Source organism: Girardinichthys multiradiatus, chromosome 6 (assembly GCF_021462225.1).
Source record: "Girardinichthys multiradiatus isolate DD_20200921_A chromosome 6, DD_fGirMul_XY1, whole genome shotgun sequence".
Taxonomy (NCBI): domain Eukaryota; kingdom Metazoa; phylum Chordata; class Actinopteri; order Cyprinodontiformes; family Goodeidae; genus Girardinichthys; species Girardinichthys multiradiatus.
In genome coordinates, this window is record NC_061799.1 from 38,585,172 (window position 1) to 38,612,752 (window position 27,581).

The 27,581-nt window shown below is 39.1% G+C and overlaps 1 protein-coding gene across 1 annotated transcript; it reads left to right on the top strand.

The window, feature by feature from the left end:
- The first annotated feature begins 2,552 nt into the window (after positions 1-2,552).
- On the top strand, positions 2,553-21,438 carry LOC124869381 (junctional protein associated with coronary artery disease homolog). The gene is made up of 4 exons (XM_047367176.1): positions 2,553-2,833; positions 11,318-11,747; positions 14,298-18,148; positions 18,277-21,438. The coding sequence occupies exons 2-4, from the start codon at positions 11,425-11,427 to the stop codon at positions 18,309-18,311; spliced, it is 4,209 nt and encodes a 1,402-aa protein (XP_047223132.1). The 5' UTR covers positions 2,553-2,833; positions 11,318-11,424; the 3' UTR covers positions 18,312-21,438.
- The last annotated feature ends 6,143 nt before the right edge of the window (positions 21,439-27,581 follow it).

Consider the following 27,581-nt stretch of genomic DNA (forward strand, 5'->3'; position numbering starts at 1 on the left):
AGGTCAGAGATGTAAGCAGGAGTGTAACCAACTCTGGAGAACTGAGGACTGTGTTCTCTCTCCAAGGGCTACAACAACAAAATGCTATCATTTGTTCTTTCAGAACTTTGTCCTTGTGCTGTTGCTGGTGGTTATTGTGAGACTGGCCAACAATATGAAGCAGTTGTGGTTTTAATGTGTCTGTTCCAGCTAAAATCCTGGCATTGGTGTTCTGGACAACCTGAATGCTCTTTCTAAGCTAAGCAGGCAAATCGATGTCATAGAAGCAAGAGTTTCCATCTCCAATTTAACTTAGGAGGGAAAGGGTTTTAAACTGGAGATGTGATTGGAGTGAAGTTCCAAGGATATCTCAGAACCCTGGGTGTTAGGTTTGAAGGCTGGACAGGAGAAGTTAAGGACCAATGTGTTTTGTTTGTCACAGGAAAGACACTGTTAGCAACAGTTTCTGTTTGGAAAGTTTGTTTGATCTAGGATCAAGCAAACTAACTGAAGACTGTCAAGAACTATAATCAAACATTAGAAACCACCAACTAAAAAACACCAATAACAAGCTGACTCAATGGATCTTGACACTAAGAGTTATCAAGGTCAAGCTTCAGTCTCAGATGTGCAGAGCAAAAATATTTTCAATAATCTAGCTGTAGTTTAATGACCTAATGGTAATTATGGCTTCTATTGGATCTTCTAGATTAATTATGGGATTAACTGACAGAATACTTGATAGCAGCAGCCCTGGTTCTTTCTTTCCGTTTCTTTCAGGTTCTCAACACAAACTTGAATAAGCAAACCTTTATGTTGTCGTATGATACATCAAAGATCAACAAACGTTCTTCCTCTGTAATGCCAGAGACATGTGAAAGAAAGGAAAATAATTTCTTATCTGGCTGTTCATGTTAATGTTGTTAAAGGTATTTTAAATACATTTTACAGGATAAACATAGAATCTTATGGAGATTAATTATGGATTATTCTGAACAAAAGAAAGTAAAGTCTTTCAAGAGCATCCAATGCATCAGCAGGGAGCTTTATATAAACAGATCTGAACACCAGTTTAATGAGAGACTACCCAGTGAGAATTTGTATTGGTTAAAATATGTCTAAACAATGTGTAAATGGTTTATAGACACACCTAGGCTAAATTTGGTTGATATTTGGCTTAAAAGTAAAAACAAATTCAATGTCTTGAATTGGTTTTAGAACTTTATAAGAAGTCTAATGGTAGACATACTTTAGCTGAAACTGACTAATGTAAAAAAGAAACAAGTGACATCGGCCAGCCTCAAACTTGACTAGCTGTTCCAGGATTCCTCTTAGCGCACAAATAAGATATACATAGAGAACTATTTAAGTGTAACACTTGTGCTTTTATCACTGTTGTAACCGTTATCACATTTTCTTATAAATACAAATTAAACTCCATTCCTCATCTTCCTCTAGGACATTTAATCAGCTCTGCGGTCCCTCTATGCTAAGAACAACTCGGTGACAGAAGAGCTGTATGGTTTCTCTGGTTGGACACCAATAATCTTGCTACACAACTGACAGTCTTCTTATGGACCAAACTGAACTTCATCTCTGATATACCACTATACGCTCAAATCTTTGCAGACAAATAAAAACTGGAGTGTTTTTTGCACATTGACGTTACTGCTGCAATATTACAACTGAAAAAGGGATTAAATTAGTTTATTTACGCAAGTGAATGAGTTTTTGTTGATTTTATTTTCATTTGTGCATGCTTTAGAGAGTTTTTTTGTGGAACTTACAACTTGTTACTTTTAAGTTTGAGCTTAGATTACATTTAGACAAGGCAGTTTTACTTGGTCTAAACCTAGATAAATCTAAATGTAATCTATGAATAGACGTATAATTGACTCATGACTAAAGGAGGAGGAATAGCTTCAATGTTGAAGCCAGGTCTATTGCTGACTGGGTGGCATAATGTTTTGAGAAAGATGCTTTGTCAAAGTAGGGATCAAGGGTTCAATCACACTCCAAGCGTGTCTCTGCAAGAATTTTAAAATCTATTGCGACTGCAGACCCCTTGTGGGTCATTAAACCACTGGAGGATATATCTGGGTATAGAAATAAGCTTTGAGGTTGGTTTTGTGACTGTAGTAGGATGGTGCATCATGGTACATCAAATCGCTTGAACTGTTCTGAAAAAAACAAAAACAAAAAACAAAACCCAGACTTACAATAAGGACACATCCATAGTTCAGTTTGGGATGCACACATTGTCCCATTACCCCTCAAATGAGGGATCCCTTACAGTGCTGCATGTTATAGCTGGCACAGGGAGGACTTTCAATTAGCCAAGCTGTCCTGGAATTGGATGGGAGGTGGGGGATATACACAGTGACGAGTCATCAACATCACCAAAGGGTGCGGTGCTGCTTGCTGCTGCTCTGCACAACTAAATCTTGCAGGATAGAGTTGTGTGCATACAGATGTTTATGGAACATATGTTTTATGTGAAAAGTGGTGCAGAAAAAAATGGAAACAAGGTCTAAAGTATGTGTGATCGAGATAAAGGTAGAATTGTTTACCATTCAGGTCAATAGGTGAGGCAAAATGAGGGAAAAATGACTGTTGCTATGAAAAAAAGGTAAAGTTAAGTAAAACAGTTTGGAAGAAACCATTGTCACATCCCTGCATCCGGGGAGCCCACCCCACCTCAGCTGCATAGTGAGGAGAGCCCAGTCCAGGCAGCCAGCAACCAGCGCGTCTCTGCCTACCAATAGGCATGCTCGGCTCAGGATCTGTGCAGTGCTCTCAGTCTCAGCAGCAGAAGCTGGGCGCAGGGGAACTGCGACGCCTAACATCCTCTCAGGTATGCTCCGTCCGCTGCTACGCCCTTTTTTCGCCTTTGCAACGTGCGGCATGCAATTTCTACCGCTCGTTTCCAGGGATGGGCTTTGCTGTTTGTTCCTGTTTATTTTTTTCCATGTATATGCGTGTCGCTCGCGTAGCCTCCACGATTTAGGCTTGGTAAACACAGTCAGCGAGGACGCATCTGCAAAACCTCGTTAACTTGCACACGCCTCAAAAGGCTCTCCTGTCGACATATGAGCGCCGAGTCGCCGCCGCTGCTTCTGCTGGTGGCGGCGCTGAGGAGGGATGTGCGCTCTTTCTTGGAGCTATTCTGCGTGGATTTATGTTGGGGGGGGGGGGGGGGGGGGGGGGGGGGGGGGGGGAGGGGGGGGGGGGCAATTTTTGCACCGGGGTTATGAAGTGGCCGAGCGCCTTTCGTCAAATATTTTCAACTTAGAGGGCGTGTAGCCTGAGATTTTCTCCCCTCCAACCTGCAAGTATCAGGTGGAGATTTTAAAATATAATTTTTAAGCTGTCAGTTTTCATGTAGGCTTTGCCATATAACGCTGCAGCAGTCTGTGGGGAGGCTAGGTCATGCTGTATCTATAATGCATGATGTATCAATCACAACAGTGATATTTTATTGATAACTGTGCTATGATAAAACGGATCTGTTTCAGTTCATCATTCATTTATAGCTACAATGAGTTATCCAGGGGAGGGTGCTATTATTTTGCTCCTAATTAATAACAAGTGTTTTGAATGAGTTTGCAGAGGCAGTTTATTTTTATGCTGAGCCTGATCTGTGGCTGCTCTGCTCTCTCCCTGTCACTAGGTAGGATGTAGGTACACTCCCTTAGCTGTTAGGGTGGTGCTGCCTGCTAGTGCTGTTGTGTTGCAGTGGCCACTACCTGTGCATGCAGCCTTCCAGGCCTGAATATCTTCTCCTGTCTGGAATGGCTGCTCCAATTAGAAAAAATATATCTATTTTTTCAAGGTAACATTTGATTGAAACTAATTAATGCGTATTAAAGTTCTGTTTTAATTAAAGTTGTCTGTGGAAGCATATCATATGTCAAAATTTAAAAGAAAACAAGGCAACTGTTAATTGCACTAATTATCAGCTTCTAAATGATGCGAGCTGCAGTTTTACACCAGCTGACCTTACTGTTTTGTCCTCCTCGTTTGCAGAACTTTCACATCTTTTGCTTCATCTGCGTCCTCCCATGTGGAAAGACGACTTGTGTTGTGGTTACTCCTGGTAGTTTTGTTGTTGCTATGCAAAAAGAGGCTCTTGTGCCATATTTCTGCTGCAATCATTTTAAGCTGTGACCTTGTCAAAAAAAGGAGCCACTCTGTGTCGGGGGGGGGGGGGGGGGGGGGGGGGGGGGGTTTGTTCTGCTCCTCTCTGCTAAACTAAACAACAAAAAAACAAGCTCAACTACTCTTCTTCACTTATTGATCATGCCTGCTTTTAGATTTCAACCCCCCTCCATCCGAGTTGAGGTGTTTTATTTTGCAGCATTTTCCAAACTCCTCATTCACTCCACTTTAAGAACCAGGAACAGTTCGAGGAATTAGAAGTCTTGATTTGATGATGTTCATGTTATTTGTTTTATTTTAGGTGCAGCCAGTTTGGTTTGCAGTTTTAAAGTGGCATTTACAAAACGGTTAATCTGTTTTTTCACATGTGCTGTCCTTGGTAATATGGTCAGTGGGGATTTTTCTGCTGAGCTTCATATATGCATCTGGACTGTATTAATTAGCCTAAGACGATTGGCTGATTGGGAATATTAGGTGCTGCAGAGAATAATGCTTAGCAAACAGTATAACGTGAACTCCTACTCTGGGGGCAACTCTGACCTGCCAAGTGGACAAAGTTATAGGGTGAGAAATGTTAAGGTCACTGTAAGGTCAAGATGAGAGGAGAAATGTTACAAAAACACCTGAATGCCTTGTTTCTTTAAAAAACTGAAATCTTTCTGAATGATTAATGTTATGGTAAATGAGATTTGCTTATGTTTTAGTTCATTTTCATTTGCTTGATTGTAGTTCTTGTGTGTAGAGGCAGTTTTTGTATCAGTTGGGTGGGTGCCTGCCTCTTGCTTTGTTTTTACAAACAGATTAAAGGTTTGACAAATCAAAATGGCATTTTCAAAAATCTGTGATCAGTGTAGAATAGCTAAGTCCAGGTTTGACCCGTCTTTAAATTCTAGTTCTTGTGCACGTTTCAATCGAACATGATCTTGATGTCAAAAAAAGGATTGCACATGCTGTTTTTTTCTGTTTATAAACACAATAAAGACTTCAGGAATTTGAAACTGTGTTTTAAGGAATCTCTTTTCAGTACAGAATAGTCATAGCTTTTTTATATTTCCAACCAGAGTTGACTAAAAGAAGTCCAGATTTCAGAGAAAATTACTATTTAGTTTAGTGCCAAATAGCAATCTAAAAATGAGATACCAACTTCAGCATCCTCAGCCTTCAGTGCGTCATCTGTAACAAAACAAAGGGCACCCGATATTATTGGACAACACATGCAAGTTAAGAATAGAAAAACAGTTTGGGTCCAAATTTCCTAACTTTTTTTTTTTTCTCTGTTCATGTCGCCCCCTGATATAGCTGCACCCCTGGAGGTGAACCATCTCCCCCATATCACTATTTTCTAGTTTATGTCAGTTATCCACAAAAAATGTTTACTAATGCTGATAATGACTTGGTTTAGTTGAAGGTTTTGCTAGATGTAACTCAGCGTATGGAGGGAACCTTCCCCTTAATTAGTTTGTTGATTGAAATAAATTTAAAGAGCTGCAGTAAAACACGGAGAACATGTTCTCTGTGCTCTTAATCAAAAAATATTTATTCATATTATTTTAATGCAGAAACACATTTTCTGCATAATTCTATGTATTTAAATATTGGAAATGCCTTAGGTTCAATAAAGTTGACCCAAGATTCAAAACAAAATCACAGATTTTGAGTAATTACTTTCCAGTAAATTGATGAAGCCCAGTGAGACAAGATAAAGACAATCTTCTCAGTTCCTTTATCAAAACAAATAAGTTTATTATATATTATATTTATAGCCAAAACGCTAAATATTTGATAGGGCTACAACAGTTATTTTGATAATTGATTAATTTGTCGATTATTTGTTCAATTAATAGTTGGATAGCAAAAGGTGCTTAATAGATTTTTTTTACAGAATTTGAACCAGGTGAAGCTAAAACTACGCCACTGGAGGAGTTCTGGATAGAGCATATTTATTCAGTATTTTTAGAGTCTGTATACTTCAATTAACGATTATTCGGTTACTAAATTAGATGACAATTATTTCAACAATCGATTAATTATGATTAATCCAATACATTTTTTCAGCCCTAATATTTGATGGTCTAATTTTTTAAGGTTCCTGCTTATTTATCAGAATTATTGTTAAGAGTATAGGTGGCAGTGGCAATAAACTGTAAAAATACACCATAAAAAGTATGTAAATGTTTTACGTTTGTTACAGTTAGACCTAGGAGATGCCTTGGTATAGGTGAAGTTTCTGCAGGATACACCTGAAGGAGAAATTAATGTTCCTCAGCAATTTAGAGACAATGAACTGCATTAAAACAAACATTAAAACAGTTGGAGGCCATGCTGTCTGTGCTCTCAGTCCACATTTCAATCTCTTAACAAAAAAAACATATATTTGATGGGTTTTTTTTAACTTCTTTGCCAGATTATCTAGGCCTATATGTCACAGAGTTGTTGAGGGCAGACAATTACACTTTAAAAAAATCTATAAGTTTACTGCTCTAACAGATTAGTGTTAGAGCACCTGAAAAAAAGTAGGTAGAGGGTGTGAGAAGTCTCTCTGAAACAGACCCAGCATAGACTAAGGATCCTCCAATGACCCTCTCTGCTCCCCTCACTATCCTCTGCAGGGCCCTGTGCCCTGGAGTATATTAGCTGGAGTCCCAGACGGTCCAGAAAATTGTGAGGATCTTTGTAGGGAGTGTTGTTTGTTTTGACTACTCATTAATATGCTTTTATTTAAATTGCTCGAATTAATAAAAAATATACTGGTAATAGGTAACTAATAAAAGATCCATTCAGTCTCTTTTTTTAACATAAGTGTGGACATTTGCTTAAATAACATCAATTTCTATAAATTGTGCAATGATTAATAATATTAGTAGTTTTCTCACAACTATATTAGTTGGTTTAGGGTGTGTACTCATTATTGGGTTTCTGCTTTTTTTGGTTTACACAATAATGCAGCAACGATGGTGAAGCAGAGAGCACTGCTTACACTCAATAAAGGCCTGCTTACATGTAATAAATATAATGTTATGTAATAAACAGTCTGATAGAGTTCTCTGTCTTTTAAAAGTAGTTTCAACAGCATTTTTTTCAAGAAATTCGAAAGGTTTTGCAGTTTTGGCTTCCTTTTACTTGTTTTTGCTTGTTAAATCTAGGATTTATTCAGGCTCGGAAAGAGTCCTAAATTCCAGAGATGAAAGTTTTTTCTGCATATAAAAGAAAACGTAAGGCTTAAAATTTCTCCATATTCTTCTAATCAAGCACATTAAATGTAACGTTTTCATCATTAGAGGATTCCCAAAGAGCCACTGGCTGAAAACTTGGCATATTCAGACCAATTGAATAAATTGGAATATTGTTGAAAAGTTCATTGATTTTAGTAACTTACCTCATTAAGTAAAACACATTATATAGATTAACTGCACACAAATTGATGTTTTTAAGCCTTTATTTCTGTTAATTATAATTTTCTGTTTCCCGCCTAACACAAACACGACATTTAAGATTAGAATATTACCAGACCAATGAAAAATAAAAATTACAGAAATATGGACTTTTTGAATGGTATAAAGGTTTCAAAAAATACTCTTAATCTGACAAATAAGCACAAATTTGAAACACATTCTAATTTTTTGAATATGACTGTAGTAAATGATCAACTGAAGGATGATGTGTCTCTCAGGTCCAAATGTCAGATCGTGCTGGACATTTCTCTATGTCTTAAGACAGGACCTTTTGATACTTTGATAAAGCAGCTGAAGTCTAAAGAAAAAGATTATTTGATCCACATTTGCAACAAAGTCCAGCTGCTGGAGGGAAAATGTAAAAACTCAGCTGTGCTGTAATTGACATGGCTTGAATGGAAGCTATTTCTGTTAGTTGTGATAAAATAAATAAAAGAATTTGCTCACATTTGGTAAACTTTAAAACAAACCTTTGCTGCTTTGTGGTGTGCTTCTGTGGACATAACTGAAATGCTGTAAAAAATTATTAATTATTCAAACCAATCCACTATTTAAGTCTCTATCCAAAAATGCTTATGTAAGCAAAGCCATTGATTAATGTGTTTCAGGTTTATAAGACATCCACATCATCTCCAGGCAGGACACACTGTTATGGCCACTAATTAATATATCAGACAGGCAGGGCTGCCTGTGCATCCATAAATCAACAAACAAGCAGACAAACACACTAACAGCTACTTAGCAAACACTGGGTTCATAAAACATGATTTGTCTTTTTCTTCTTGGCCTTGTTGCAGCACATTCACATCTGAATGTACTTGATGTGGACTATTAAAATTGTTTTGTGTATTTTCACACTAAAATAAGTCTATTTCTGCTTGAAAAATAAGGCAATTTGATGACTTTTTATTAAACATTATGATGGTTAGGATATTGGTTGATTTCTAGGTGTGAAGGTATATTTAGCTATTTTCTAAACGTTCATAATCTCAAATTTCAAATATTATTAGACTGATATTGAATGCAGATATTGATCAGCTATGCTGCAGATGCCTACTGTATATTCTGTTTTAAAACACTTAAAAGTAACTGTTTTGTAATTTTGTGAATGAAAAAACAAAGCAGTAACATGTTACGATTTAACCTAAAGTCCTTACTAATCATAATAACAGACTAATCGAGTTTGTTAACATTTTAAAAATCAGATTTTATTGCTTTAACGGCACATTGAGAAAGCACCATCTTTTGCTTTTAGAAAAATAATGGCAGCTTACTCTGTTTTTGTCACGCAGTTTTTGTCACAGCACTGTGCAAATTATTCATCTATTTAATGTTTCCATTTTAAATAACTGTTGATATATTGCTTTCTCAAAACGTCAAATATTTTCTGCTTTAGTAAATGACAGCGTTCTTAAAGCATCTTTATTACAAATATTCTTATTGAAGTTTGCTGTTAAATTATGTGTTTGAGAAAGAGAGCGTCAGGGGAATATATTAAGATTGTCCTAAGCCAATGATGGTCAAACGTTTTGTCACATGGGCCAAAATCGTCCAGTCAAAAGGACTCACAGGCCAATAAATATAATGTTTATAAAACTAAAATCACAAAAAATTGATTTTTCATCTGTTCAACAATAAACTAAGTATGCAATATTTTTAAAGAGCAAATAAACCTGTCAGAGTTTTTTGCTGGAAAGGGATGTGTAAATGATTATAGATCAAAACTTAGAAAGGGTTTTGCATGTTTGCCTCATTAAAAAAAGGTATCCAGTTTCCAAATACCTTTGGGCTTGATAATAAAAACATAAAAAATTTTGTCTATTCTTAGCAGAAAAAACAGGATTTGGCTCACCCTGAAAACGCTTGCTGTATTTAGCCAAGTTTCAGAAATTACTTCAAAGTTGATCTGGGTGCACCAAAGTGTTCTTTCGAGTAGAAGTCACTGGAGAGATGTGGTCTTATTTGCTATGAAATTAAACAGAATACAAAAAGCGTGGCAATTAAAAGACAAATGCTTTGTGTTAGATCTTACATTTGCCATTGTAAGAAGATTTTGCTTTGTAATAATTTTGCTGTAATTGAAAATAAAGCCTCCATCTGCATCAACTACCTGAGCTGGCGGGCCAAATTTGTATCATTCAAAATCAGTCCACGGGCCACAAATGGTCCTCACGCCGTACTTTGGACACCCTATTCTTAAGCTAATGACTGATGCATCAGATCAACTTGACTGAGCTTAAATAGTTCAAATTTTGTATAGAGTTTATATTTAAAATAGTCTTGGGCCAGTATGAGTTTATAACTGCATAAAACCTTAGTTGTGTAAATATGCCTATACACCGCTGTGTATTTACAAAAAAAAAAGAAATGAACTAGTTATATAGAGAGCAAGACCAGTGTAAAAGCTGATACTAGCTCGTTAATCAGTCAGGCTATCTGCTTGCATAGCTAGCCTGGAGTCTGCTGCTTAACAGACATGGTGGTTGGAACTGTAGTTTTAAACCAAACTGATTTTAATTAACTATTTGGTGGGGGTCAGACAGATTCCACAACATGGCTGTCTTGAAATATTTCCTAACAGTTTAATTTGTCTTTCTTTGATGAGCAAGGGAAGAGATGTTTTATCCTACTTTTAACCAACTGACCAGCAGTGTGCAGCAACAGGTCAGGGAGGGCCTGTGGAGCATTATTCTATGCTGCAAAAAACTTTATCTCATTAAAAGCACTTTAAACCCAAGGAACAGTATAAAAATTTAACTTTTTAAAACCACGATGTACCTACATACCAGAAACCAGGCCAGAAAATAAGGCAAAAAATAATCAATTATTTATTCTAGAAAGACTTTGTCTATGAGTGTCTATGTTGATTTTTTTAAACAAATTTAAAACCATACAAGTTAAACCAACATGTTTTAAAAATAAAATGCAACCCCCCAAAAAACTGAAATATAGTATCAGCAGATAAAGTAAGTAAATGCAAAAAAGCATCTTTAATTTCCAATTTAAAGCACAAAAGGTTATAAGACTGTGTCAAGCTGTCTGCAAAAACTTTATGCTGGGCTAAAGATATGGGTTTTCACCAGTATTTTTTAACAATGTCTCAGTAGTTCCTAAGTTGGTCAGTTGTTTATAGATTGGGAGCAGCCTCTACAAAGTTGCAATTGCTTTTTTTTTGGTGTTTTTGGGGGGGTCGAAGAAAGCCTTCTGGTCCTATAAATGTTTGTTGAAGTTAACTGAGCCCAGCCCATGCACAGTCTTGCAAACTATCAGTGAAATCCTGAAATCGGACCTGTTTCAGCCTGAAGTCAATAATGATGTTACATTATCCCGCATTCTCACTCTTGTTAAAAAATGAGCAGCTGCAGACGAACAGATGACTGATCCAAGCCTGCATACAAGGAGCTGCAGTACTTTAAACCAGAAGAAAGACTGTTTTACAGGAACATAGGGTTCCACAGTTTTAACATCCAGACTTTGGAGAAATTATTTTACTTTTCAGTAAACTGAAGGAAGAATGGGTTTAGGATTTATTAGTACACACAATAATAACTTATGTAATACAGAGCTGCCCTATAAGAAACATCTCTGCCTGTGTTAGGCAATCGTTCAGCTGTGTAAGCGTTAAAAAAGAAGTACATTATGTTAAAATGAAACTCTCTTTGTTTAAAATTAATCAGTTTTGATGTAACTGCATGCTGTTACATGTTACCTCCCTGTTCTCTGCTTAGTGATGGCCTCTGCTGAGCAACCGTGCTCCAGCTTCCACCAGCAGCACTGCGCATAAGGCAACACACCCACCTTTGCCCTCCCGCCCAGGAGTGAGAGAAACACCACCATGTACAGCGTGGAGGACCTCCTCATTTCGCACGGATACAAACTGCCCAAGAGCGGGCCTCCGTCTGCTGCGTCTTACGATAAGCGCCCCGCCGACTGCCAGCGAGAACTTGTGGAGAACAGGGCCAGCCGGGGGACGCTTAACGGGTACGAGGCGGAGAGGGGGGCAACCATCACGGGCATCTACAGCAGCAGGCAGGCGCTAGTGAAGGGCTACCCCACCACGGATGAGTGTGTGGAAAGGAACCAAAGGAGGAAAGAAGCTGGGATTGGTATCCTTGGTGATGTTCAGCTCCTGGGCGATTCTCTTGCCACCGATAGCGGGTGAGTGTTTTTTCCATCTCTTTTTTAATCTCCCACACCTACTTACTTTCTCTTTCCCCTTTTACTCCCTCCTCTCTTCTTCTTTCACTGGGGCCCTTCAATGTTGCATGCAAAACTGAGTCTGCACTGCGCAGGTTTTTTTTTTTTTTTTTCTCTTCTGCTCTCTTCCCCTCCTTGCAGAGCTGCAGAGCACTGGCTGCAGCAGCTCCACTGAATGAGCTGGAATATGAGGGGAATATGAAAGGTGCTTTGAGGTGTTTGCATGCAAAGCCCACCCAGCAGCCTCGACGAGGCAGGCGGGCAGATGCAAACAGCAGCACTAGTCTGTGAGAAAACCTACAAAGACTGAACATGCCTCAAGACAGAAGCGTAATCACTCCAGTGTAAACACTGGCACACCGAATCCCACCCAGCACGTGCTCCGTGATGTAAGCATGTTGCTGGGCAAGTGTGCACAGTGCAACTCCCCTCAGCCATACAGTAGCATATGCTGCTGAGGATGATCCATTGACTTTGCTGCTCACTACATTGACTAACAGTGGGCTTTGTGCAGTGCAGATATTTGATGGAGCTCTGCCCATGCAGTATTCTTCTCATGAAATTCATTTCTCTACAGTGATGAAAATACAGATGATTGGATTGTTATACTGAAACTTTAAAGATCAGTAAAAACCCATGATCACTGCCTAATTATAGCAAATTGACACAAGAATGGGTAAAATGTGCTGTTGTGACACATGACCTTTATGTTGGTATACAGCATAAAAACCAAAGTGTCTGGAATGTGGGTGAAATATCTGAAAACCTAACCAGAAATATAGCTGAATAAAAGTTTCACTACCTGTACAGAGATTTGTTTTTATTAAGACTTCTCTGAATCTGGAAACATTTACTGCACTAAAAGGACTAAACAGAAGTATACTTGCCAAGTGAAAAGTGGTCAAATAATTTGTAGCTTTTTTTTTTTTTGGGGATTAAATTTTTTTTATTTGCCATAAAATTGCAAGATTAGCCCCCTAGCAATAATGTCCTAAAAGGCTAAAAATAAATTAATCTTCATTGCTGCAGAGTCATAATACACTCACACATTTAGAAAAATACTAACTTTTGTCTGAGTAAGGTAGACGTATTTATATCTTCATGCAGTTGGGCCCAATTTGTTTCATACCTCTGGCAGATTTTGGTGTAAAGTAATCTTTTACTTTTTCCAACAAGTTTCTTCTGACTGGAAGTAATATTAAGGTTTTAAAGTGGCCCAGTCCTGACTTCAGTCTGATGAATGAGAATCTGTGGAGCGAGCTAAAGCAATGGTGGAGGATGTGTGATGCTGTGGGTATGTTTCTCTTCCAAAGGCCACAGGAACCTTATTAGGGTGCAATTAAATACCAGAAAACATTTAATGAAAATCATTTGGCCTCTGTTAGAAAACTGAAAAAGAGTTCTCATTAAGTGATGCTAAACAAATGGTCAAATTCAGACCGAAATGATTGAAACGACACAAAATTGACTTTTTCCCGTTGCTCTCTCATTTTTCAGACCTAAATTCTATAGAAAGGCTGTGACGAGAGCTGAAGATACGACTGCATAGAGATTGCGCAAAGAGAAATGGTCAAACATCCCTCTCTGTATGCTCCAGCCTTGTAAAATTTCAAAGGAGAAGACTAAGTGCAGACAAATGGCGATGGCAAAAGGGGGTTGTAGAAAGTGTAAAAAGCAGGGGTAGCAATAAGTGTGGCAACTGTTGTATCTTAATGTGTTTTTTAGTTCTCAAATTAAATCCAAACTTTCTCTCACTGACTTAGTTAGTGTGAGATTATGCTGCTTCGACAGAATATTATTTAATTTTAAGGAGTTGTTGATATTTTTACCAGGAGTACCAAAAAAATGGAAGCACATCTTATCAGTTTCTCCAAATTTACTTGTGATAGAATAAGCAGTTTAAAAACAGAAACTTTCTGTCAAGAACTTTATTTTTGATGTCATTTCATACCACACATAGATGACCCCTTATCATGCATTTCTTGAAGGAGCTGGGATTTATTTTACAGAATGAGGTGTGTGATAAAACAAGCAGAGGGATTAAGGCAGCTTTGCTTTTACATTAGAACATGTAATGGGATGGTTTTGCAATGATTTTAAGAGCTACAGTCGCCAGCCAGATGACCATTTTTCAAGATAAGGTCAGAACATTTTAATATGCAGATCATTTTGCAGTAGCATCACAATTTCATGATGTCTTCAAGAGACCTTGAAACTGCTGACTTGAGCAGTTCTGTTGCATATTTACGGTCTCCACTTGATTATGTTGTGTTGGAAATCAAGTAATGCAGAAGCCAAAACAGTTGCTCTCGACTGACACTGACATGTCACTTTTTATATTTAACGGTGATAAATATTATACATTACTATTCGTACTTATATTGACAAGCTGTTTCTAATAGAAGTCCTGGGAAAAATGAATATAAACAAACAAAAGACAATCAAGATTGAGTCCTCTTGACTCTTACTCTGTTAAGTCTTGGTAATGCTGAACTTTTTTTGTATTTACAGATTCTATGATGTTCCTAGTTTGACATATTCAGAGCCACTGAGCCATGATGAACGGGATATTTCCTACTGGAGGAGGCGAGGGCAGGACTTCAGCATTCTTCTGGACTATGCTGATGGCAGGGAGCTGAGGGCCTCTGCTGGGGCATGGAGGCCGCAGGCCCTGATTACAGCAGAGGAATACAGGGCGGAAAGACAAGCGCAGCAGTTATGGGAGGAAATTTCCTGGTTAAGGGACCCAGATGCAGGCCCCGGTCAGCTAAGGGTTACCGGGGAGAGGAAGTGCCAAAGCCTTGGAACAGAGGAGTGGAAGCCTGCTGTGGGAATGGGAAGGCAGCTGTCAGATGGGGATGGGGAAAGATGGGCTAAGGACCAGTACCGTCTAAGGACACCTGAGGGTTTTTTTCATCCCAGAGCTAAAGCAAAGTCTCAGTCACTCCCAAGAGTTTTGTCTCCTGATGGAACACACTGCAGAGATCTTATACTATCAAGACCAAGCCTGCCTGACAGGCAAAGGTTTAATAGTACTGTTTTCTCTGGGCCCTATAGTAGGTATGTCTATGGTGGGGGCAGAAATGTTTGGGGTAGGAATGTCGGTCCAAGCAGCCATGTTGCACTTTTACCAAAGCCCAGGTTTAGTAGGCCCTTAAAGCCTCCTTCATATGAGATACACCAGCAGACAAGGGGTAGCGCAGAAATGCTTGCTATAGACCAGGGTGCCAAACAAAAAGACAGATCTATCTATTATCCAAGGGGTGGGGAGCTGAGACAAGACTATTACGCACAACACTCTGCCATCACTGGAATGGAGCCTCCTGGCTACATTCCACCCCCTTCATATAAAAGAGCCCCACCTCCAAGAGCACTTTCAGTCAATCGCAATGAAATGGCAAACTTAAGGTGGAGGGCACAATCTTTGCAGATGCCCAGCTCAGATCCTGGAAGGTGGCTCTCCAGACAGAGAAGTGGCTCATGGTTGGAATATTATGGAGAACGTAGTGCGTCCTATCGAAAACTGGTACATCCTGGACCTGAGGAACAACCAGTTCAGGTTCGTCAGTTGCCCGTTGAAGACCCAAGAGTAAAACAAATCTCAGGAGGGCCTGGCGGACATTCTCTCACTGACTTAGACAAGCTCCGCAACATCAACAAAGAGATTCCGTCCGCTAAGACTCTAGGACAATCTACAAATGATAGTGCCTTTCCTCCCCAGCAGGGGCCAGCTCCCAATACTGAAGCCAACAAAACCGCTCCAAATGACAACGAGAGCAGCATTCGATGGTGCAACAGGGGTATTAAAAAGAGTGAAAGTGTAGGTCCTGAACAAAATCGTCCAATTATTTTTCCTTCATCTTTTCTTGGTAAACCACCCCCACCCCCATGCAAACCGGCTGACCAGGGTGTATCTGAAACTGTAGCAGAGGTTAAAAAGGTAGAACAGCATGAACCACCAGAGAAAGAAAAAACTAAAAATCTAAAAAAAAGACTCAGTGAAACAATTTTTTGTTTAGTATCTGTCCCTGTTACTCCGCAGCTCACTGGGACAATCCGTGATCAGAATAACAACAATGAAAAGTCACCGGACCCAGCAGGGAGTCCTAGTGACAACAAAACTGGCCACTTAACAAACCAAAGTCTCCAAAGCACATCCTCAGCTGAAGCTGAACTACAGGCTCTAACTGGTAGCTTTGCAAGCAGCAAAACAAGCAGCAGAGCAAGCAGCAAAATGTTTAAAAAATTACCCTGTCGACCCCCTAAGATCAATCATTATAAAGAACTGAAGTTGTCAGGAACCTGGCCTGCAAACCAGTATCGAGATCAGGAGACTCAGACAAGCCCAGAGGCTCGAAAACCTGCTACTGAAAACATGGAAGCACAACAAGAACCTGTTCCTCCTGCCACTGACGTTTCACCCGACAGCAGTGCTGTAGTTGGCACTGCCTTCAGTTTTCCTATAAAGGGAGTTAAGAGCTTGAAGCTGTCAAGTAACAGCGCCTTCTCTCTGACCTCCACCTTCTCCAGCCAGCTGAACAAGAGCACAGCTCAGCAGCCAGCAGTACCAGCCTCAGGAAATGTGGAGGAGGCCAAACCAGCAGCAAGCAGTGAACAGTTCCTGATAAAACCCATCACACAGCGACCATGGGATGCTGTCAAAGAGCTGGAGAGCATGAAAAAAGAAATTCAAGATCAACAGCAACAACAGATCAGCAAACAGCAAAGTGTTGACAAGTGCATAGAGGACCTCAACGAGGCCTACAAAGACATCTTAGAGCTAGGCACTGCCAGCAGTAAAGTTCCAAACGGTTCAGTTCAAATTCCAGAACGCATTAAAATCCGACTAACATCAGAACCTCTTAACAAGCCCAGCAGCCTTAGGCGCAGTGCAGTAAGCTGGTCTGTTGACCCAGAATACAGAGAAGTCAAGAGTGCCTTCTCTAGACCCGCAACAAAGTCAGTGACGTTCAGCAAACAGCTTAGGGAAGAACTCCCAGTCCCACCCCGAGAGACGGGATTCAGAGAATACAGGGTTGTTGCTCATCTTTCCCGTAGACGGAGCAATGATGGCAGGACAGTGAAGCTAGACCTGCCAGATGAGCCTATCGAGACACCACTTTGTGACTTCAGTCCAACGACACACAATGCAGCAGCTGAGGTACCGTGGGCAGATAGACAGCCCATGCAAGATGCCTCTACACTTACCAGTCCTCCGGATTATGAGGACATATGTCAGACTTTACGTCAATCTAAAGACTCTGCAGATGGAAATAGAGTGTCTGCAGGTCAATCTAAACCCAACGACACAGAGGCTCTTCAAGATCTCAGTGGTGAATCTGAAGAGGAGTGCCCTATTTGTAAAAGAGAGCTTGAGAATCAGATGAGACAGGGTCCATTGCCTCCACTTCATGAGGAGAACAGCTCAGACAGCTCGGCAAATCAAAATGGCAGCCCACCACAATGTGCTGCCTTAGAAAGTCCAGCAAACGACTCAAAAACCGAGGAACCAAAAGACTCAAGTCTTATTCAGTCAGGGTCTGACCTCCATCCTGAAACACTGGAGCAGCAGTCAGTGATGCAAGATGCTATTGCCTGTGAGAAAGCTGGAGATGCTCAGGCAGAAAACGTAAGCAGTTTTTGCACAGTTGAATCTGCTGAGGGCAAACCAGAAAATATAGCTAATGATGATGCCTCAGCATTACAAACTGATCAGCCTGCAAACTTGCAAGTGACTGAGGAACAGCATGCTAATGAAACTGTAACTAAAAAAGTAGAGTTAGATAAAGAGAAAGCTTTTTCAGGAAAAACACCTGAAGGTGTCATAGTCAAAAAGAAAACCATAGTGAAAGGTGAGAGGCAAAACAATACATTGCCTAAAGAAAAGAAGGCACAAGAGAAGAAGTCAGTTTCCGTTCCAGAACTTCGGTTTAGTCTTCGAAGTCATTTGGGGCGGGACCATTCAGGGCTACCTGAGTTTCCGCCAGATAGACTGCCACTCTCAATTCCTCCAAACCTAGACCGTAGATTATCACTAAGCTTGGAAGGGGAGAAGAGGACCAAAGGACCCTCCCAGCGAATTGAAGCATTGCAGAACAAACTGGCTATTTCTCCTGGTCATGTGCCAGCTGAAAGACTTGCTAGGATGAGGGAGGTGGACGTTATATGTCGGGTAAGGCGCCTGAGCATCCGGAGTACTGACTCTGGGGAGGGGGAAGCAGAAGGGGAGGGCAAGGAAGACCACGTGGAGGAGCTCCACCAAGTACCACAGGAAGGCATAGAGAACAATCAAGAGGTCACACATTCACAGCAGGGAGCTGAGAAGACAGTGTTGCAAGATGGACAGCAGTCATCTTTCTCAGGTAAGAATAAAAAATTGTTCTCTGTGTATTGTTTAGCCACATTGTTTACCCCTTTTGTTCATTTTTATAATTGCAGATGGAAATATGCATTGGTGAGTAAATACATATTTCTTTTTTTCAATTCCTAGAAACCCCTGATCCCATCCGAGGGGGAACAAAGTAGACAACAACTACGTCCGTCATTTCAGAGGTTTTTAGCTCCAACACTGTGACCTGGCTGCCTACTAGAATGCCTTCATCTCATCTCAATACTGAAATGGCCTTCTTGTCCGACAAGAGCATTGTGTACACCTTCACCTCCGGCGCTGCATTGACTACTATGAGTGCTGTTCCACTGCCAAAGGGAGGTGCCCTGCAAACCTGCAGGGCAACTTCCACTCCAGATCCCTCCCCAGCCTTCCTAAACTGACTTCCCACCTCCCCATCTGTCCTCCACTCCCAACCCCATCCTCCTATAGCGTTTCTACTAGTTAGTCTTCTCGTAGCGGCTTATCCTTTTCTATTCTATTCTCCCGATGCTTTTCTCATTAGCAAACATTATGCAATTCTGTCATGCATACCAGAGCTTCTAAAGTGCGGGGAGCGAATAATCCTTTTCGCATTCTGAACAAAGGTTTTTGTTTACCGGGGAGCAGTTTAAGGATATGAATGTAAGTGTTTATGTTAAAGTCAACATAGATGTTGGAGGGTTATTTTCACAAACCTAATTTCGTTGCATTTAAACTACACCAAAATAAACTGCAGATCTGATTGTGGTCAGGTGACAGTTATTTTTAGAACTGGACATCACTGTCTTTGGCTTAAGAACTGTTTTAATTTTTAGAAGATATACATGCGCCTTTCTTTCTTTTTTGAAGATTTAATGACATTTTGCCCGCTCTCATTGCTTTTCCACAAACTGCAACCTTAACCCATAGATCTCTTCAGTGAAGAGTTACTCTATATTACATGGCCTGATGGATCAGTTGTCCAAATATGTGTCACATTGGTTCCTCACAGGACAGGAAGAGTTGCCTTTCTTCTCCACCTTCGTAAATCCTGGTCGGATCAGGGGTAGTCTTTAGATACAACCTGATCAATTCAGTGTAAAATTCAAATTTCCAGGTAATTTCAGGAAGCAATAAAGGCACAGATATAGTTGGTGATCAGTGACTTTGGAAAACATTAAAGTTGAACGTAGGGATTTAGAACAAAAAAGGAAAAGAGAAAAAAAGATACGTAGAGCAATATTGTTGTATTAACAGCCCAGTGGTGTAGTGGAGTTACCTGTAGGAACCATTATCAGAAGTTTTAATGTGAACAAGTCATTCAGATCATATTACAGGGAAATGGAGTCATGTCAGGGTATATGGGCGCTTAACATAGGGTGGGTGCTTTTATTCATGATATATATCTATCTTCATACATCTGTGAAACAACATTTCACTGAATATTTATTTTTTTTAATCATCAAATTGGTAATCGGTTTGCATAATTGTACAAAATAAAGTATATTTTAAATATTTTAAGAGAAATTTTGTATTTAACCATGGAATTTTATTTCTCCGCGCTGATATCAAGCTAAAAGTGTCATATCTATGTACAGTATCATATTGAGAGTATACGTAATTTTCTAGTGCTTTAAAAAAACTATCATTTCAGAAGGATGACCCTGTTGTGTGCCTTGATCACACGATTTGGATTCAGTGAGTGATAGGGTTCATCACTGCAAGGTTTGACAGGACGGAAACTTTCTGATTGTGCCATTATTTACGATTTGATAGTGCTTTTTCATATGCTAACAAAGTCAATGTTGGACGCTCTTTGTGATATTCGACTCATTAATCCATCAAAGCTGTATTTTCTATGTTGGTGGTCAAACATGACCTATGTCTTTATATCTTTGTCTTTGTATGTCTTCCAATTCATGTACTGTTGCGTTGTCGTTTCTCAAAACATGTTAAGAAATAAATTTTGGATTTCTTTCATTTCTTCTTCCCCCCACCCATCCTTATTACCATCTTTTTCCTAAGTACTCTGTCTTTCTTTCATTGTTCCTCCCATGGCACGGCGTGTTCTCTTGATGTGAAATGTTCTTCTGTCATCGACATCTATTCCACTACAGGATACAATGCAATATGCTACTTTAGACCGCATATCTGCAAATCATACAGGCTGAAATTCTGTCACATCTAAGGGTTTAAAACAATTGTGATCAAAAATTATTTTGCAGTTATGTGGTTTTGCTACATCAGAACCATTGCACTGTTGTAACCTACTATCTCCAGAACTGTAGTTTAATCACTTATCTGTTAACACCTAATTGTTATGTAGCATTTACAGCTGTAGCATTGGATCAACTCAGAACCTTGTCTCGGTATTTGGAACATTTCTTGTAAATTTGGACCACTCATGACGCCTTATTATGTGTGCATTACATTGTACTACAGAGAAATGCCAAATATTAACGTACTAAGCACTGTTCACACCGTAGTTTTTTTTTCCAAGTTATTTTTACAAAACAACTTACTGACCTGCCGCTCCTCTGAGTTGAACAGTAAAGTAGCATTGTGAGTACTTTCTGCTTTTCGTTCTGTTTATCCAGAACATAGATTCAAAACTGTGAAATCCAAATAAAACCAAGAGAGTAACAATAGAAAGACACATGATAAAATATATTGCTTGAAGTTTCTAGTGAGTATAACAGGGAGGACAAGCTGGCTCCCCTATATCTACTAACACAATACATCTTTGATTCATTTTGGACACTGGAAGGCCTGTGCCTTGGTCTTATACTAAAACTGCCCCTAACTACATTTTAATGATTTCTCTACATACGCACCCAGCCCCTTCCGATTGGCATGTCAGGTACACTTGAACATAGTGTCATTTGACTTTTTGTACTACAGGTTATGTGCAGACATGAAGTAATTATGCACACTTGTAATATTTTCTATTTTCATATGAGATTTAAGTGCTTTTTGTACTCACTGACATCTTTTTTTCTTCCTTGCCTGCAATGCAAGAGAGTGGAGAAAAAAAAATGTTTTTCATAAAGTATATTTGCATTTGGTACTCTTAACAGTGAAACCGGTGGGCAAGACATCATGTTTCATAATTTAATTTACAAAACTATGCCAAGTATTTAAAAGCTATTTTTAGAGGGAATCAAAACAGAGCTCATTCATTTTCTTTTTTTCCTTTAAGACATGCCTTTATCTTTGTATCTATAAATACAAGCATAATCCATAGTCATACGATTGTGCTACTGTTGTATGATACTGCAGTCTGATTCATAAATAAACTCTTTGCATGAAAAGTTCTGTTTGTGGTTAATTTTTCCTTTATATGATTTGAATCAAAGGTTTACATACATTCATCATAGGCATTAGTTTCATATTTGGGGCTTTTAATTATTGATTTGAACAATTCTTTTTCTATAGAAGAAAATTATATGACTTTTTAAAAAGGAACTGAGTGCAACCAAATATTTATGGATACTGACATGCAGGACAGTCACTATATTTTCCCAAACGTCTTGAGCAACATCAAGGTATTTTTTGCAAATGTAAGACAGGTGCTGATGTTTTTGGTCAGCAGTGGGATTTGCCCCAGAAAACTCATATGGTAGCCATTTTTGCCAAGTCTCTTTCCAATTGTTGAATCATGACCACTGACCTTAACTGAGGCAACTGAGGTCTGCAGTGAACTCCTGGATTAATTGTCAAAGTGGTTTTGGAATAATTTTGGGTAATGGTTCTCACTGAAGAGGGTAAGAATTCCCATAGTCTGGTCATCTCATATAAAATTAAGTCTATCATTGAGGCCCCTGCCACTTAAAACCTGCATACCGATAAAGGACACAGTGTTGTGGGATATTCAAAATCCCATTTTGTAACCCTGAGGATACTGAGGTTACTCTTTGCAGATTGATAGATTTTAATGACTTTGTTTCTTGTCTGTTCCTAATGTTTTTTAGATCAAGTGATGATGGATTGCTTTTTTAAATACACCAAGGCCAACATTTGTTTGAAGCAAGTCCTGACCTCAAGTTCAAAGACAACCTAGAACCTTTAGCACCACTTTTCTTTTTGAAGAATAGGCGACTTTGAGTCTGTATGTATAATTCTGAGTGTTGCTGCTCTATTTTTTGCTAAATAATAATCCCACTGCAGGAAGAAGGATGGTTCAAGCAAATCATTGAAAACCCTAATCTAACATGACATTCATGCCCATGGTGAATATGTTCAAACTCCTGAATGAAACATCTTACTGCATGTCCACTGGTTGAATAACTGTGTGCTTTTTTATTTTAACTTTAATATTTTTAGCAGAAAAGCAAAACAAGCATATTTTACCTTTTTGCTTTTTTCCACCAAATGTCCCTTCCTGAACCGCCAAGTTGACCCAAAGTCAGAAAGCAAAAGAATGTTTCAATCAGTCCACAGTCCGGTTTTCTTAATTGAATTATGTAAAATATTTAAGGCAAAACGCTTACCTTCCTCACTTTAGCAGCAAACACAATCCACCTGTGTGCATTTCAAACGCAATGCAGCGATAACTGTTCTATGAAAGCCTCAAAGGTTTTTTTAGAGAACATTAGTTAAGAAAGGGGTGTATCTAAACTGATCCCGAACATGAGCCCGAAGAAGAATCCAGCGTGGGAGGATTTTGAGGAGATAAGGAAAGCGTTGGATTTTCTTTCTGGAGAAACCGCGGCCATCCGACTCCAGCAAAAGTACATCCTGGACTTGGTTGAAGAGATGAAAACTTTGCGATTTCTTAATGAACAAAAGGATAAGCGGATCGCCGTTCTGGAGAATCGCGTGGCAGATTTGGAACAGTACACCAGGATGAACGAAGTGATCATCACCGGACTGCGTGTCGGGCCCCACTCTTACGCCGGAGCGGTGGCAGGGCCCTGTCCGGCTGGTGAGCCGTCACCTCGCGTGACGGAGTCCACGGAGGAACAGGTGGCCTAATTCCTCTTGTCCAAGGGGATAAAGCTGGACTGTGACTCCGTGGAAGCATGCCACCCTCTCCCGAGACGAGGTAACAACGACAGACCGGCAATCATCATGAGGTTCAGCAACCGGAATCACAAATCTGCTCTGCTGAAACAGGGCAGGTTGCTGAAGGGGTCAGACGTGTTCATTAACGAGCACCTGACCAAGAAAAACGCCGACATCGCAAGGAAGGCCCGGTTCCTGAGGAGACAGAAGAAGATCCAGTCCACGTGGACCACGAACTGTAAAGTCTTCATTAAGCTGATCGGAACACCGGAGGAGGCGAAGGTTCTGGTCGTTCGGGACATCACGGAGTTGGATAAATATGACTGAACTATCTGAGGAGCGTTTGAGCACAGTTGATATCACGCACGACTCACTTCAGCATGTCACAAGTTACAGGAACTCTTTCTTCTTCACTTATGAACACAACACTAACACCTACAACTGTTAGTGCCGATAACTTGGAGCTGAAGACATTCAGTTATACGGATTATAAAAGTCAGGACATGGAAGTGGATGTGGATCCAGATAACAATTTCTTTAATGATATGGTTGATAACTGCTGCTACTATACAACGGATCAATACAACAGGGAAGTTAAAGTAGATAATAAGCTTTCAATCATACATTTCAATAGCAGAAGTTTATATGCAAACTTTAACAGCATCAAAGACTGTCTGAGCCAGTTTAAACAACCTTTCAGCATCATAGCGATCTCTGAAACCTGGATCAGTCATGAGAAGGAGGCTGACTTTGAGCTGGAAGGTTATGAGTTTAATTATATCAACAGAGAAGGGAAACCTGGAGGAGGAGTAGCTGTGTATGTTGATAAAAACTTAAAGTATAAAATAGTAGAAAACATGACCAGAGTGACTAAAGATGTATTTGAGTGTATAACCGTTGAAATATATATGGAAAAGTCAAAAAATGTCGTTGTCAGTTGTGTTTACAGAGCTCCTGGTTCCAATATGGAAATATATAGAGAATGGTTTGAGCAAACATACACAGCTACATCTCAGAAGGTCTTTTTCATCTGTGGGGACTTTAATATTGATCTACTTAACTCAACTAATCATAAACCTACTGAAGAGTTCATTAACACCATGTACAGTTTGAGCCTTTTTCCCAAAATCACTAGACCCAGCAGGATCACACTGAACAGTGCCACATTAATAGATAATATATTTACTAATATCTTAGATAATAATACAATAAGTGGATTAATTATTCAGCATATTAGTGATCATCTTCCAGTCTTTGTTGTTAGTGACAATTTCTATATAAAAAATAAGAATAAAAGTAATCCACACTTTAAAAGAGTAAGAACAGAGGAATCACTCATATCTTTCAAAGATGATTTACTGAAACACAACTGGGAGTCTGTTTTGCAAGAAGGTAATGTTGATATAGCATATGAACATTTTCTAAGTACCTTTAAAGTATTATATGATAAAAACTGTCCATTAATAATGTACTCTCACAAAAACAAATACTCAGAAGCTCCATGGATGACAAAGGGTTTACAAAATGCCTGCAAAAAAAAGAACAAACTTTATAGAGATTTCATAAAGTATAGATCTTTAGAGGTGGAGAAGAAATATAAGAAATATAAGAATAAATTAACTGCTATTCTACGATTAGCTAAACAGGATTACTACAGTAAAATATTAGATAGAAATAAGATAAACATCAAAGGGATTTGGAATGTATTAAATAATATTATCAAGAAAAACTCGGGAAAAATTAATTTTCCGCAGTTTTTTATAGATAATGATGGCAAATTGGAGGAGAGTAATGACGTTGTTCATAATTTCAACAAATTTTTTGTGACTGTGGGACCCAAACTGGCAGAAAAAATCCCTGATCCTACAACAACTGGAGCTCTGAATGAAACATTAATCAGTAGAAATCCTTTTTCTATGTTTCTCACTGCTGTGGGAGGAAAAGAAATTATAGATATCGTCAATAAATGTAAAAGCAAAAGGTCAACTGATTGTGATGGTATTGATATGACAATAATCAAGAAGGTAATTGAGGAAATTATCCAGCCTCTGACTTATATCTGTAATCTGTCACTTCAATCGGGTAAATTTCCAGAAAAGAGGAAAATTGCCAAAGTTATTCCAGTCTATAAAAATGGGGACAGACACCATTTCACAAATTATAGGCCTGTTTCTCTACTTCCACAGTTTTCCAAAATTTTGGAGAAATTATTTGTGAGTAGACTAGATACATTCATTAATAAACATAATCTGCTTTCTGAAAGTCAGTATGGATTCAGATCACAAAGATCTACAGCAATGGCAGTCATGGAATTGATAGAGGAAGTCACTGGCGCCTTAGATAATAAGAAATCGGCAGTTGGTGTATTTATTGATCTCAAAAAAGCTTTTGACACAATAAATCATGAAATGTTAATTAAGAAATTGGAGCGCTATGGTATCCGGGGAGTAGTTCTGCACTGGATGGAAAGTTATCTAAGCAACAGGCAACAATTTGTGCAAATGGGTGACTGCCGGTCACCATGCTTGGACATTGTTTGTGGTGTTCCCCAGGGGTCAGTACTGGGGCCAAGATTGTTTATTATTTACATTAATGACATCTGTAAAGTTTCTAAAGTACTTAAATTTGTTTTGTTTGCAGATGATACTAATATTTTTTGTACAGGTGATAATTTGGATCAGCTTATGGCTGAAATCAACTTAGAGTTATGTCAACTTAAGATATGGTTTGATATGAACAAATTATCATTAAATTTGGATAAAACCAAGTTTATGTTGTTTGGAAACTGTGGAAGAAGAACAGATGTTCAGATCCTAATAGATAATATAGCAGTAGAGAGAGTTAAGGAAATTAAGTTTTTGGGAGTAATGATAGACAATAAGATTTGCTGGAGACCTCATATAAAATACATTCAAGCAAAAATATCCAGAAATATTGCTGTTCTCAGCAAAGCTAAATATTTTCTAAATCATGATGCTCTTCATATTATGTATTGTTCACTTATATTACCTTACTTGAGCTATTGTGTGGAAATATGGGGCAACACCTATAAAACCTCACTGCGACCGTTATGCACATTACAAAAAAGGGCCATCAGAATGGTTCATAAGGCAGGATTCCACGACCATACTAACATACTATTTATAGAGTCCTGCCTCCTCAAACTCCCAGATCTGGTAGAATTTCAAACAGCTCAGCTGATGTATAAAGCTAGAAATAAACAACTACCAGAAAATATTCAAAAGCTGTTCACTGATAGAGTGGGGGGTTATGACTATAGGGAAAATCTCAATTTCAGAACCTTGAGGGTTCGAACCACCATGAAGAGAATGTGCATTTCAGTCAGTGGTGTGAAGGTCTGGAATAAACTCCAAAAAGAGCTGAAGCAATGTCCAAGCATGAGTCTGTTTAAAAAAGACTAAAACTGATGTTTTTCAACATGTATTGGGATGAAGAGGCGAGGTGAATGGTATCTCATCTGAGCACGGTATGTATGTGTGTGTGTGTGTGTGTGTGTGTGCGTGCGTGCGTGTCTGTGTTTCTGCTGTGTGTTTGCATGGGGTGCATGGGGGTGCTGGGCCCTCTTCTTTGCTTCTGGTACTCTGTAGCTGCAGCCTGACGCTGCAGTTGTTGCAGCCTGGCTTCTCTCGCTGCTCCTCGGTCTGTGCCTCGTGGTGGTGGGGGGCAGGTCGGGGTTCAGGGGACTCTTGTGGACGGCTTGGTAGTTCAGGGGGGTCCTGGGGATCTTGTCTGCCACCTTGCGCTATGGGGTGTGGGGTTGGGATTGGTGGGGGGAGCTGGTGGTGGTGGAGCTGTGGTGTTGGATTGTGGCTCTGATGATTTGGGGGGGGGGTCTCTAAGTGCCGATATACAAGAATGTGAATGTGGATTTAGGCCTAATGTGTGGTGTGTTTCTGTGAGTGTAGGTATGCATGTGTGCAGTTACATGTACATATGTGGAGGTACATGTTTGTTTGTATGTGTACATGTGTATATGTATGTATGTGTGTATATATATATGTATGTGTGTATGTGTATGTATGCGTGTGGGTATTTATGCATGTGTATATATGCATGTATGTATGTGTATGTATGTATATATGTGTATATATATATATATGTGTATATGTGTGTATATGTATATATATAGATAATTGTGTATATATATTTATTTATTAGTTTTTGGTTTGTGAATTCTGGATCAAAAACATAGATGTTAATTAGGAAGGTTACTCAGTTCATTTAAGTGCAATTAGAGGGAGAAGGGGTATTAAAAATAAGTTTTACTTCTTCATACCCCTTTTCAGACAATTTATATTAATTAATAATCAATGTCAGATCTCAGGTTAAATATACTGACAAGTTTGCTTGTTGGAATATGTTTATTTTATGTTTATTTTACTGGTTGCTATTTGTGTTTAAGTTAATTTAATTTATTTGGA